General features: G+C 40.7%; 5 protein-coding genes across 5 annotated transcripts; 2 read left to right on the top strand and 3 right to left on the bottom strand.

Moving 5' to 3' along the window:
• Positions 1–591: 591 nt before the first annotated feature.
• Positions 592–1917, bottom strand: AK88_00775 (lipoyl(octanoyl) transferase; the record flags this gene model as incomplete). The annotated part of the gene is made up of 1 exon (XM_012478419.1): positions 592–1917. The coding sequence occupies one exon, from the start codon at positions 1915–1917 to the stop codon at positions 592–594; it is 1326 nt and encodes a 441-aa protein (XP_012333842.1).
• An 843-nt stretch (positions 1918–2760) lies between these two features.
• On the bottom strand, positions 2761–4126 carry AK88_00774 (uncharacterized protein; the record flags this gene model as incomplete). The annotated part of the gene is made up of 4 exons (XM_012478418.1): positions 2761–2913; positions 3134–3189; positions 3711–3831; positions 4052–4126. The coding sequence occupies 4 exons, from the start codon at positions 4124–4126 to the stop codon at positions 2761–2763; spliced, it is 405 nt and encodes a 134-aa protein (XP_012333841.1).
• Positions 4127–5051: 925 nt separating this feature from the next.
• AK88_00773 (uncharacterized protein) lies at positions 5052–7142 on the top strand (the record flags this gene model as incomplete). The annotated part of the gene is made up of 1 exon (XM_012478417.1): positions 5052–7142. The coding sequence occupies one exon, from the start codon at positions 5052–5054 to the stop codon at positions 7140–7142; it is 2091 nt and encodes a 696-aa protein (XP_012333840.1).
• A 1875-nt stretch (positions 7143–9017) lies between these two features.
• On the top strand, positions 9018–9974 carry AK88_00772 (uncharacterized protein; the record flags this gene model as incomplete). The annotated part of the gene is made up of 1 exon (XM_012478416.1): positions 9018–9974. The coding sequence occupies one exon, from the start codon at positions 9018–9020 to the stop codon at positions 9972–9974; it is 957 nt and encodes a 318-aa protein (XP_012333839.1).
• Positions 9975–11449: 1475 nt separating this feature from the next.
• On the bottom strand, positions 11450–13810 carry AK88_00771 (uncharacterized protein; the record flags this gene model as incomplete). Its single annotated transcript, XM_012478415.1, has 1 exon — positions 11450–13810. One exon carries the CDS (start codon positions 13808–13810, stop codon positions 11450–11452), a length of 2361 nt encoding a protein of 786 aa, XP_012333838.1.
• Between the last annotated feature and the right edge of the window lie 129 nt (positions 13811–13939).

The raw sequence follows: 13939 nt of genomic DNA, 5'->3' as shown, positions 1-13939 counted from the left end.
AAAAAAAAAAAAAAAAAAAAAAAAAAAAAAAAATTATGCATACACACACCCGTTTTAACTAACTATAACGCCATTTATTTCAAGTGATCATTTGCAGCGTAGTCGCGGAAATGTGCTACGCTAAAGGTTCATGTGGAATACATATTTTGTGTTCCCCTTAGAGAGGCTCCTCTGACGTCGGAAGAAACAAATATTGACAACTTGCAGGGAGGTAGACAACTCTTGGTTTAGAACAATTTAAAATGAGCGAACTTGAAGTGAGCCTTGCAGCTTTCTTCTAATACTTTTGGAGTACACAACTGTTTGGAGTGTGCACTTTTTTTATGACGTGTTAATGCGAATGTTACTTTTTTTTTTTTTTTTTTTTTTTTTTTTTTTTAACAAGCTGCACAGGTAGCCATTTTGAAAAAAAACTTTATAGCGAACTTTTTTTACAAATTGAAATTTAAGCAAATTTGTAGAGCAATCTGCTAAACCTATAAAAGGTATACATTTGGGTGTTTACCCTTCCCCCTCTCCCATCAAACTTCGCATCCTTCTTCTGAAAAGTGCCCCGTCATGGCAATTGCTACCAGTAGGCACACCAAACAATTAAGCAAAAAGGTCTCCTATATCGCTCGAAATCTTCACGTTGGCATTAAAAATGGTTGCTAGCGAGTGTGTGCAGTTAACTGCTAATTCGTTGAGTAACGTTGCGCGGACATCCATTTCGCTTTTTCCTTTGGGGTTCCGGCTGACTCTTGTCTTCTCTCTACTTTTTATTTCATCCAGCTCATGCATGGAGGTGTAGTCAGTGTGACTCATGCCGCAGGACAGTAAATATTTCAGAAAATTTTTGTCAAGGTTGAAATTTAAAGCCATTCCGTGCATAGATATGTATTTTCTTATTTTCATACCGATTGAAATAAGCTTTTTATCTTTGTGAAAAACGCCAATGGAATCTTCCTTTGTGTGCGCTTTTATTTTAAATTTTCCCAAAGTTTCGATTCCAATTTGTTGGATGTTATTTACTGTTTTGTGTAGATCAAACGAACTTTCTGTCTTTGCGTTGAGTTGCGCGTTACATCGGAGAGGAATCGTTTCCTCGTTGTGTTCCTCCATTGTACGTTGTTCTCCCTCGTAATCATCCGTACGTTGGGACGAATGGGAGACACTCCTTTCGCTATAATTAGAGGGATACCTTTTTAAATCTAATATGAAGTATATGATTAGCTGTCCTGGTCCATGGTACGTTGCCTTCCCTCCTCTGTTAATACGATATATTGGCATTATCATTTTATTTGCATTTTGTGAAAAGCTATCAAAATAGTTTTTCCCTTGATCATAATTTTCGCTCTTGTCTATTTCGTTCTTAAAATATTCCTGCTTGCTAACAAATTGGGAAAGGCTCCTTTCGTCCAAGTTGTTGTATATGTCCCCTAACTCCTCAATGTAGTAACTGCTTTTATCGAGTAGGATGTCACCCAGGTGTGCTGAGCTGCCCAAGGTGTAGCATGGAGTGTGCTGAAGAATGAAGCAAAAATCATATTTTTTAAGATTTTTTTCAAACCTCTTAATTTTATCTTTCACCAATTTGGGTGTGTTGGGATGTATGGAGAATTTATTTCCGTTTTTTAAATTAATTTTGGATCGATGCAACCAGTTTTGTAGTTCAAAAGCGAGTTTGTAATTTATAAGTTTTTTGCTCAAGTCGAAAATGAGAATTTCATTTGTGGCGTGTGCTTCCCGTGTGTTGTACTTTTTCTTTTTTAAAGATCTGCTGAGTGGTTGTGCAAACGCTCTTTTGCGCGTTGTGCATGTAACGCCCTTCAGTAGAGCATACCCTGTTCGGAGGATTTGTTTTTCATTCTTTAACTTGTTCGTGGAGCAAAGGATCATAAGGCTTATCGCAGCCTGCACAAGAAGTTTATTAATCATGTAGAAGGATCAAATCAGGGGTAGGGGGGGATGCGTGGTGCGTCATGTAACACTGTCCTACTATGGCGTTGTTTATTTTGTTCTTTTACAACCTTTCTTATTTAGTGGCCAGTGTGTGCGTTTGTGGGTGGGGGACAATGTCTGCTTCCCAAATTATGTGCTTTCTGTGACAGATCCGAACTCCGCCCTGAATTAGTCACAAGAGTGGGTTATATATATATTTTTTTTGTTTACAAAATTGTGAGCAACCATACGGTGATAAATAACGCCTTCCATGTGGGGCCCGTTCCATTCCTTACAAGTACGACGTGCCTCGTTAAAAACAACTGGTAAATACCTTTTGGGAAAATATTTTAAAAGAAAAAATTATCCATATGGAGTTAACCAAAATTGTAGAACGATGTCCCCAAGTTCTGGCAAGCTGCAAAACGGAAGGTCTACTTGCATGTTCATGTTTAAATTTTTTTTTTTTTTTTAAATCAATATGGTTGCCACTTTTTTTTTCGTTCTCTGTCGTTTTTCCTTAAAATTATTTCAAAGGTTAATTTAGGCGTGAAATTAATTCGCGTCCTGTAAGTTTTATTTAATTAAAAAAAATATATATGAGGACACATACGAATGAATTACCAACGGATACGTGTGTGGGGGAGGAGCTAAAAAAACAGCTCGTGTATGTTACACGGTGACCCACACATGAGGGGCAACATCGCGGAATAATAATTTAAAGAATTCGCAAGTGCGCACGTATCATGCTATTATTTTTCTGAGCACACAAAACAATACTTCTACCTTTGCACGGGGGGACACCTCCGAATGTACGGGCGCGCTGCTCCCCCCTTTGCTTTAGCCTATTAATATTTTTGGGATTAGTTTACATGGGTTCAGTGTAAATTCGTCATTGTAGTAAAGTCCGTATCCAAATATGAGGGGCGTGAAACAGTAAAACAGGAGGGGCCTTATGACGTAATCGCACAGGTTCATTGACAGGACATACGTCTGCAAAAGGGGATAATAGTTAGTTTAGCGGCGAGTGTGCGGCGTGGGATTCACTAGCGGAGATCCCAGTGGGCATACAGATCGGGAAGGAGTGTCCCCTCCCATTCATCATGTTTTTCCCACATGTATCATTTTTACGCAGTGGTGAAGCGGAAATGAAGAAACTCTTTTCTCCTTTCAATTCATTCACGTGCGATATGAAGGCACACGTTGCCTTTACCTTATTAATCAGCTTTGAGGAAATGGAGTTGCTGTTGCTCCTTCCTCCTGTGGAGTCTGCTTTGAAAATTATCCATATGGAGTTAACCAAAATTGTAGAACGATGTCCCCAAGTTCTGGCAAGCTGCAAAACGGAAGGTCTACTTGCATGTTCATGTTTAAATTTTTTTTTTTTTTTTAAATCAATATGGTTGCCACTTTTTTTTTCGTTCTCTGTCGTTTTTCCTTAAAATTATTTCAAAGGTTAATTTAGGCGTGAAATTAATTCGCGTCCTGTAAGTTTTATTTAATTAAAAAAAATATATATGAGGACACATACGAATGAATTACCAACGGATACGTGTGTGGGGGAGGAGCTAAAAAAACAGCTCGTGTATGTTACACGGTGACCCACACATGAGGGGCAACATCGCGGAATAATAATTTAAAGAATTCGCAAGTGCGCACGTATCATGCTATTATTTTTCTGAGCACACAAAACAATACTTCTACCTTTGCACGGGGGGACACCTCCGAATGTACGGGCGCGCTGCTCCCCCCTTTGCTTTAGCCTATTAATATTTTTGGGATTAGTTTACATGGGTTCAGTGTAAATTCGTCATTGTAGTAAAGTCCGTATCCAAATATGAGGGGCGTGAAACAGTAAAACAGGAGGGGCCTTATGACGTAATCGCACAGGTTCATTGACAGGACATACGTCTGCAAAAGGGGATAATAGTTAGTTTAGCGGCGAGTGTGCGGCGTGGGATTCACTAGCGGAGATCCCAGTGGGCATACAGATCGGGAAGGAGTGTCCCCTCCCATTCATCATGTTTTTCCCACATGTATCATTTTTACGCAGTGGTGAAGCGGAAATGAAGAAACTCTTTTCTCCTTTCAATTCATTCACGTGCGATATGAAGGCACACGTTGCCTTTACCTTATTAATCAGCTTTGAGGAAATGGAGTTGCTGTTGCTCCTTCCTCCTGTGGAGTCTGCTTTGTTATAATGCATGTTTTGGGGGGCGGGGGATTTTTACTCACTCGGACCAGGGCGATGACCTGTATGGGTTTGTTCCGTTTTGATGCTACACGCAGGGGGCATGAGGTGACGTGAGGGTGATTTGTTTCGTTTAGTTTCGCTTCGTTTAGCTTTGCATTAGCTTTGCTTCGTTTTCATTCGTGTTACTTGGCTTTTGCCTCATATTTATTTTATTATTTTTTTTGTTTTCCATAAATGCGTACATTGCAACTCGTTGCAAGTGGTCCCCCGAGCGGCTACATTATTTATAGCAGTGCATGACTCCGCCACCACATGGAGAACCGCTCCTTCCCCTTGCATAAATCGCACCCGTGTAGTAGCGCGTATGTGGAGCCTAAAGCGGGACTTTTTTTTTTTTTTTTTTTTTTTTGTGCATGGATACATTGCACCGAAAATAATGGCTTAAAAAAAAGTGGATTTTTTTCTGTATCCCAAGTTGGAAAAAAAAAACAAAAAAAAACTTTTTTATAACCGTGGATACAAGTCGTAGCAAATACAAAATTGCAGAATGATTGGCGAATGAAACAGAGCAAAACGGGAAAAAAAAAAAAAATAGCAAGCGGAACAGAGCTAGTTGTTAGCAAGTGCAATGAGCGTATTAAGCGAGAAGGAATTATGACCCAGGGCTGTGGAAATTTTTTTAAACTTTTTGAGCCCACATAAAGCGGTCCATCTACCGAGGGGACGGCGAAGTGGCGGTACTTAGCAGGGTGGAAACGGAAATCCTACAGTGCTATCCTTAGTGGGGAAGTGCGCGTGTTTGTGTTCCCCCGAGGGTCAGTCTCTTAAAAACAACCCAGGGGGAAAAACATTACCTCCATTTGCCACCCCGCTGGTGTGTTGGCCGCAACCCACTTGTTTTTGCCACCCCCCCCCGGGAGTTACTACTCAAACAAGGATGAAGCGCATGTCGTCGTACGACACGGGGCCAGAGTCCTCAGAGCTGAGCTCGTTCAGCCTCAAGGGCAAGTCATCATTGAAGAAGAAGAGTGAGAAGGGCGATAAGGACGTGAAAGAAAAACACGTAGAACACAGTAGCAGCGACGAGTTTAGTGACGAGAAAGAAACAACAAAAAAAAATGAACACAAGAAGAAAAATGATCACAAGGATAAAAAAGGCTCGCTGAATAATAATACCCAAAATAAAAATGCAAAAGGTGGAAAACAGAATAATAATCAAAAGAGCCCACTAGACATGTACAAAAGCAAGTTAAAATTTATAACAGACAACATGATAATTATTGGTATAATCCTTTCCTTTATGACTTTAATAACGTTTAAATATTTGGAGGAGAAATATTCCATGGAAAAATATTTAGAGGACGGCGACTCATTTGATTATTACGAGGTGTTAAAATGCAAAAGAGGAGACAGCATAAATAAGATAAAAAAAAATTACCGAGATTTATCAAAAATGTATCACCCAGATAGTAACAAGGATTGTAAGGATTGTGATAAAAAATTTAGAGACATTACTAAGGCATATAAAACTTTGTCTGATCCCAGATTGAAAAAGGCATATGATCATTCAAAAGGGAAGGTATTAAAGTTGATTGAGTCTAACAGTATAAATTTGACCATGAGAAATTTTAAAGATTTGGTAGAAAATTCAAATGATTATTGGATCATTCAAATTTATTCAGACACAGATAACCTCAGTTTGAATTTTTCAAAAATTTGGGAAGAGGCATTTGACAAATATCATGAGTACATATCCTTTGGACGTATAAATGTACTGACTGATAGAAAATTGGTGAAGAGTAAAATACCTTTTAATGTGAAGATTTTTCCTACCATTTTTATTCTAGCTCCAGATGGCACCTACCACTTATATTCAAACATCTTTAATGCTACTTCGAAAGATTTCCAATCTTATATTATTAACAATTATCCTAACTTGATATATAATGTGCAAGATTTTAATAAGGAATATTCTGCCCTGGTGAAGAAAAATGAAACTGTGAGTAAAATTGGATCCTCTCATATGGACAAAAATAATAAAGTGATTCTTCTCTCTAACAAAAATAGGTTAAGTCTTCAAGCAAAACACATCACCTTCAAATATAAACACATATACACCACTTACACCATCCGCTACAACGAAATTGAACATTTAACAAATGAGCCTTTGAAAAAAGAAATCATTGACGCGCTCAAAGTGCTTAGTGTGAAAAAGAGTGAGTACATTAAGGAAAATGAAAATATTGATTACTTCCTTTTGGTTAATAATAAATCACAAGTGAAAATTATTAGAAGAATTTCCTCCTCCAATATTAAAAATGTATATAAAGATGCCTTGATGAAAAATATGGTTGAAATTAACGCTAGCAATGTGGACTCAGTTTGTTCTACTGTCGGGTCAAGACACACTTACTGCTACGTCACCATCATAGATGATCTCACAAAGGAAGATACACTAACCACTTTGAAAAAAATTTATCAAAATGTGAATAATTCTTATGCTAGTTTTACGTCCAAGTTGGGGGCCGACGAAGTCGACAGTAGCATGTTCATTCAACCCGTGTATTTACTAAAATCAAGTATGACAAAAAATTTCTTCAAATTTGTTAACGACAAGTCTATTAGCACATATGACTCCTTCTTTATGGACTACTCTTCGAATACCTTCGCCACAGTCAACGAAATAAAAAATTTAAGTAACTACTCCCAGAAGAAGGAAGACATTTCCTTCCTCTCCAATATTTACAAAGACATGGAAATTTTGACTTTTGAAAAAATACCTAAGTATTGCCTGCCCATGGAAGTTAACTGTCTTTATAACCCCAAGAAAACATTGTCCTATCGACTGTATAACATTTTCAAGAGGACCTCCCAAATGCAGGTTATCCTTTCCGCCGCCGTGGGCTTCTTCCTCTACCCTTCCTTTAAGCAGTACGGCAAGTTGAGTTACGCCTGCCTGGCCGCCTCCATGGGTGCCACGCTCCTCGTTACCAACGTCAAGGATTTTCTGCTCCTCCTCGCCAGTTAGAAAGCAAAGTGTGCATGAGCGGTTAGCGGCATGTTGCTGGGCACTTTTTTTTTTTTTTTTTCTTCACTCCTTGCATAGCACGGTGTTTTTCCCCCTTTTTTTGTTACCTCTCTTCCATGGAAGCGGTGGCCATGCTTTTGTGTGCCCCCCCCCCTCATCCGATGTACATCTGATCAACTCATCGAACCTATCACCTCTATGCAATGAACAAATCAGCTGCCTTAAACAGATTGCCTATGTTAGCTGCTACTATTTTTTTTTTCTTTTCTGTTGCGGTGCTGAACTTTTTTCCCTCTTCTCCATCCCGTCCAAGTGTGACCCACTCATAAAAAATTGGAGATGGTCTTGTCGAACGGCGCTACGTATACGCCCCTCTACCACCCCTAACCGTTTTAACCACACGCATAATGAAGCAGCTGCGTGTTCGGTTTAGTGACACTTGTTGAGTAGCTCCCTGCACATGGTCATGCTCTCCCGGAGGAACGTTCTGTCAGGTTCACATTATTAACCTTTTTTTTTTTTTCCTCAAACTGGATCACATTTCTCGCGGAGACTCCTCAAAAGCATGCAGATTAGTGTATGCTTTCGCTGAACGCGCGTGTTATAAAGATATGCAACTCTTAAGCATTTCAGAACATCGCCTTCGTGCATGTTGTTTTGTAGTAGCCACCGCGTGGGGGGAGTGCGCCATTGGCGCTGCGCGTGTTGTTTGCACCTACACGTTTGTACACGTGCATAATATCCCTTTCAACGTGGCCAAAAAAAGGGTGGAAAATATATATACATATATATTTTCTTTTTAACTTTGCGGTTCGAACTGTTTTTTTTCCATCAGCACGAGCGTCCCAATAATATAATTTTGTTAAGCCATTCATGGGAAGAAATAGATTGATGAGCTCAGGCTTTTTTTTTTTTTTTTTTTTTTTTTCCTCTCTCCCATTTTGTTTTGTACTCTACGCCTTCCCGCCTCTGCAAAAGGCCTATGAGCAGTATAATACCATATGATACATTCCCTCACATGAGCCTTCCAAAGAAGGGGAGTGCACCTGTTTTTTTTTTTTAGGAGAGGGAATTTCATTTCATGCGAATATGACAATTTGTTGGAGCTCATCCCGTCGTGACGCTTGATATGTACTAAAAAAAAAAAAAAAAAAAAAAAAAAATTACAATTGAGCATATGCAGGTATCAGCCCATCGATTGTGAAGATTTTGTGTGGAGTTTGATGTGCCCAGGTTAGGGGAGTTTTCCAAGTAAGGGGTCCGAGACCACGGTGTGCACACCGTACAAACACGTAGGCTCATGCGTGTGTATGTACGTTCATACGTGTGGTGACCTCCTGAAGTGCCTATCTGACCACACCGTAGCGGCGCATTCTATTTCCACCCCGTCAGTTCACCCATAATGCCGCGGGAGGAGTGGCAATTTGAGCAAGTGACAATTTTCAGCAGCAAAAAAGTATAGCATTATCCGTGAGGGAATTCGAGCAAGGAGAAAAAAGGTAGGTCAGAGGGTGCATTCATCTCACCTTGGTACCTTTTAGCGTATTAGAGTGAAGAGAAGGATTATCTCTTCTACTCGTGCACACACACCTGTGTGTTTTTAACCCACGTTCATATGCACCCTCATTTGCGCATGTATATGTGTGTGTGTTTCGCCCGTGTAGACACTGCCCTCCCGTAGAGACCACCCCGGCATCCATTCCACAACCCACATGTGCGTAAGGGCACCGAGGAAGGCAGCACAGCACCAGTTGTATTACTACGCCCAACCCTAGTGCACCCTTATAACGAGGAGCAAGGCACGTACAAAAAAAAAAAAAAGACACATCACAAAGGAGCATATTGAGGAGGTCCACTTTTTTCCCCCCAACAAAAATGAACAAAGAAATTACGCAGTACGATTTGGAGGCCAGCTCAAATGTAGAAGTAAAAAAAAAAATCAATGAACAAAAGAGCCTGTTTGAAAAGGTAAAGCCATTTGCCGTGGGTGGGGCCAGTGGGATGTTTGCGACTTTCTGTGTGCAGCCACTTGACATGATCAAGGTGCGGATTCAGTTAAATGCTGAAGGAGCAAACGCTGTTAAGAACCCATTTATTGTAGGCAAAAATATTATTGTAAATGAAGGGGTACTGTCTTTGTATAAAGGGTTAGATGCAGGGCTCACTCGACAAATTGTATACACCACAGGAAGGTTAGGATTATTTAGGACCTTCTCTGATATGGTAAAGCAAGAAGGGGAACCTTTGCCATTTTACAAAAAATGTTTTTGTGCACTCGCTGCTGGAGGATTAGGTGCCTTCATGGGAAACCCAGCAGATCTGTCCTTAATAAGACTACAAGCTGATAATACTTTACCCAAAGAATTGAAAAGAAATTACACAGGCGTATTCAATGCTGTGTATAGAATTTCAAAAGAAGAAGGAATTTGTGCCTTGTGGAAAGGATCCGTGCCAACTATTGCACGAGCTATGTCATTAAATTTGGGTATGCTCTCCACATATGATCAATCGAAGGAGTACCTGGAAAAATATCTAGGGGTAGGTATGAAAACTAATCTCGTTGCTAGTGTGATTAGTGGCTCTGTTGCAGTCACTCTTAGTTTACCATTCGATTTTGTTAAAACATGCATGCAGAAAATGAAAGTCGATCCTGGTACGAAGAAAATGCCCTACAAAAATATGCTTGACTGCACACTCCAGTTATATAAAAAGGGAGGTATATCCATCTTCTACGCAAGTTACTCAACATACTATGTACGTATTGCGCCCCATGCAATGATTACCCTGATAACTATGGATTACTTGAATAATTTATTAAAGAAATTCGCTTAGCTTTTTTTTTTTTTTTTATGAGCACTTCTTTATAAGTGTGTTTATGTATGCTGGTACACATTAAGTGAAGATCACCAGCCTCTCAATTCGTAGTGCAGACAAGTAGTGGCATTGGGGGGGGCAACAGCACGAGAAGAAGGAGAAGTAGAAAGGCACACTGATGTGTGCACACCCAGACTGCTTCACATGGTACATCCATTTGTTCTCCTAACCCTCGCCAATTTTGTATAACTTCTTTTTTTTAAAAAAAAAAAAAAAGAATCCTCACTGTGTATCATCTTCCTAAGGGTAAAGCTACCTATCCCATGTAAAAATCATTATGAGCAAATTGCATCACCCCTTTTTTCTGCTCCTCTCATTTTTATCTCCACTGATATTTGTTCATAGTTTTTTTTTATTTTTTTCACCATGTTCAAAAAAACTCCTAAAATATTATAATAAATTTTTTGTTCCCTTTGTAAAAGTTTATCTACTTTTGTAATAGCTGTCTGGCGGAAGTTACGCGTCGATCTTTTTTTTTTTTTGCCATTATTTGTTGGAAAGGTAGCCAAGTGAGCAGCTTTTCTGCATTGTAAACTGATCGGCACCATTCGCATATTTCCCCAGGAGAACGATTGACACACATTTTTGTTTGACTTCATCACCAAGACATATTTTGAACAAGCTTCACGCACCCATAGTTCTTTCTGCTTAACTACTCATGGAAGTTTAGCCCAAGTTAGTACGAACTGCAGAGGATTCACTAAATTGGCTACCCCTTGGCACTTTGCACAGGTGTACGTTTTACTTGGAACAACCAAGTAATTCTCTTTGATGCTCTCTGAATTATGCTTCACCCAAGCTGCGCGGGTAAGCGCTTAAGCCCCGTTCAGTGAACGCGGGAATTCTTTCAAACTGGTCCTGCGTCTAGTGCAGCAGTGCACTAGTGCACGAAACGTTGGAGCGAACATCAAAAAGGGGACAAAAAAGGGCACAAAAAAGGGATAAAATAAAAAGATAAAAAATGGGTCCAATTTGCACAGCATAGCGATATCATGCACCTCCTAAGACGCGGTGAAGCGCAAAATGAACGTCGTCCAAAAAACATTGCATATGTAGAGCAATATATTGAGCGTACGTTACAAGCGCGTCTGTTGGAAGAGTTTGCCATGAACTCGCTTCTTCGTCACACTACTTGGTCAGGAATGCAGCCTCGCTGGTTCAGCTACACGGGGGGGAGTAGCAAAAAAAACAAAAAAAAAAGAAACAAGAAAACCTCCGTAAAAGTTTTCCCCTTCACTGTGGGAATTACCACAACGGCTAGATCATGGCGTTTTGTGCCGCAGGGTGTGGCAACTATTTTTTTGTGTTCCCACTTGAAATGATACTGGCCATCGCGGTTGCGCCCATTTTGTCTGTTGCGGGGTCCGCTCTTTTCTTTGTCCCCTTTCCGTGCACTCAACGCTAAGCGTACAGCGCCCACTGCTCCTCACCCACTACAAATCATCGTCCGCCGCAGCGCTGCTATTGTTAGACGTGACCGATAGCAAATCGCGTGGGTCAATCTGGTCGTTGTACTTCTTCTTTAGCGGTTTTTCCTTCATGTTTTTTGTCAAGGATATAATATTTTGGAACATTTCCTCCTTTTTCGATTTCAGCTTATTTCTAAGAGAGCCGTGGTAGGTTTTTCTTTTGTCCGCATTAGCACTCACGTGTGCACTCTCTCTTTTGACACTTCCGGTCGTGTCCGTTTCTTTTTTCTGTTTTCCATTCTCTCGCTCGTTACGCGTGAAAATTTCCACAGAAGGTGCAATTGGGTTAAATGGGTTCTTTGAAACCATTCTCACATTTTCCTTTTTAAATATTTTCGTGTCATTATCAACGAGAACCTTGGTCTTTGACCTGGCGAGCATTTTCCTCGCGCCAAATGGGGGAGTATTACCACTCATTTTATCCTTCTTGTTCTCCAAAGGATGTATCCCTTTGTGCGTATTGATGACCTTCTTTTTGTTTAAGACTATGGTGTAAGGTGGGTTCTTCATAGAATTTAGCCTAGACATGGTTTTTCTCCTCTTCAAAGCTACCGTGTTTTGCTTTTTGAGCTTTGTGTCGAACATCGATTTTTGTTTGCTCAGAATGCTTTTTTTCCTATGTTGGAAGTTAATATTTTTGGTGGCGAAAGTGACGGTATCTCTTCTGAACCTCAAAGATTTGGTTCTCCCAATTGCTATGGTGGAGTGTTTATAAGTTAATTCTTTCTTCTCATTTTGCCTTTTGGGTGGCATAATGTCCCTATGTGGATTGTAGTATCCCTTCCTGTGTTTGGGTGCACCTTTTTTCGCAGATATGGCACCCCATTTGTCTTCCTCATTTGATGTTGACATTTGTGGGGTGTTAGCAGTTTCTCTTTTATGTTTTGACTGTATGACATTTTCCTTTGCTGCTTCGTACTTTGGAGTTGCTTGTTTGCATGCTCTGCCTTGATGGTCCGACGCTTTCGCCCTTTCGTTGTCGCACTGGTTGAACAAGCTGCGTGGACTGCGCGGACTGTGCGAACCGTGGGCACCTGTCCCCGATGAGTCTCCCACTTTCAAACGCTCATTCGAAGTGTCCCTCTTTTTGGAGCTCTCAGTGACGCTATACTTATTCCACACATTTTCATGTTCGCAAATTTTGACCTGTTTGATGGGCTGTTTGTCGTGCTTACCTCGCTTTGCGCCGTCATCTCGTCGCATGTCGGACGTTTTGCGTGTTTTTCCTTTCTCCTGCGCTCTCATTTTATCGGCCAACATTTCGTTCTTGTGCAAATTTTCCGCGTCTCTATTGATTCGTACAGGTGTGTCGTACGGGTCATCCCCACTTGTGTTCCCCTGGCGTTGATTCTTCCTACCATTCGGCCCCTTCTTTTTAATATCGTTTATGTACTGGCTTAAGATTCCCTCGACTTCATTCTGCGCTTCCGCATTATGGGGACTTGCCATGTCCTCATCGGAATCTGCAAACATCGTGCTGAATTTATCTTCTCCTTTCACATCAAAAGTGACTTTTTGCTCAGAGGGGCGTTCGCCATCGTCGCTCAGGTTAGGATCACCCCTGTGTTGAGAACAAATTCCGTCTACCTTTTGTAGCCCCTCCTGCGAATTCCTATTTGCCTTTTCATTGTAGCTGTAATGGTACTCAGGTTTGTCAACATGGACGTAGTCGGCGCAGTTCTCTACTGGACTGTCCAATCCGTCACATGTGTTTTCTACATGATTATAACCCGCATATGTTCCTTCCAAGTCGTGTGCATTGGTCATGTCGAACGAGCTGTAATGTGAATCCCCATTTCGGCTGCTTCTCTCCTCTGGATAATGAACCGTGGGGTATTCCCCAGCCGGATCAAAATGGTTCTGTACATTATGCTGCGCGTTACACTGCGGTGGGTTGGTATCAATAGGGCAGCTCAATTTTGAAGCGAATAAATCAATTTGTTGACCACGTTCATGACGTTTTTTCTCCTTTTTTTCCCGTTTGTCTTTTTTACCTTTTTTGTTCCCTCTACATTTGGAGCACTTTTCATATGGGGTATCCCGAGGAACTCCGTACGGGTAGGACACAAACGGGTTACATTGTCTGTTCATTGTTTGCTGCACCATATTAAGTGGGGAAAACACGCACCCCTTCAGCGGTTCGCCAATCGGATACGTCTCGCGATATTCCTTGACATATGGGCCCTCTGGTTCTTTGCGGAAGTATGGATTGTAAAAGAACTGCCTAGCTTTTATATCATTAACGAATGCAAAGTCTTCTTGGGGCCTGTACAACAGCTGCGCGTTTATGTTTCTGTACCCAGGTATGCAACTGGCTTCTTCCATCGTAGGCAAAAAAAATGTTCTATCAAAATAAAGTGTTGTATTTGTGACAACGTTGCTAATTTGTAATTCGAGGGATGCAGACACAGGGCAATAAAAAGGAACGCGTATTTTTTTTTTTTTTTTTTTTGT

The sequence above is a fragment of the Plasmodium fragile genome (genome assembly GCF_000956335.1).
Source record: "Plasmodium fragile strain nilgiri unplaced genomic scaffold supercont1.6, whole genome shotgun sequence".
NCBI lineage: Eukaryota > Apicomplexa > Aconoidasida > Haemosporida > Plasmodiidae > Plasmodium > Plasmodium fragile.
The sequence above is the reverse complement of the archived record's forward strand: the minus strand, read 5'-3'. Positions and strand labels throughout refer to the sequence as shown.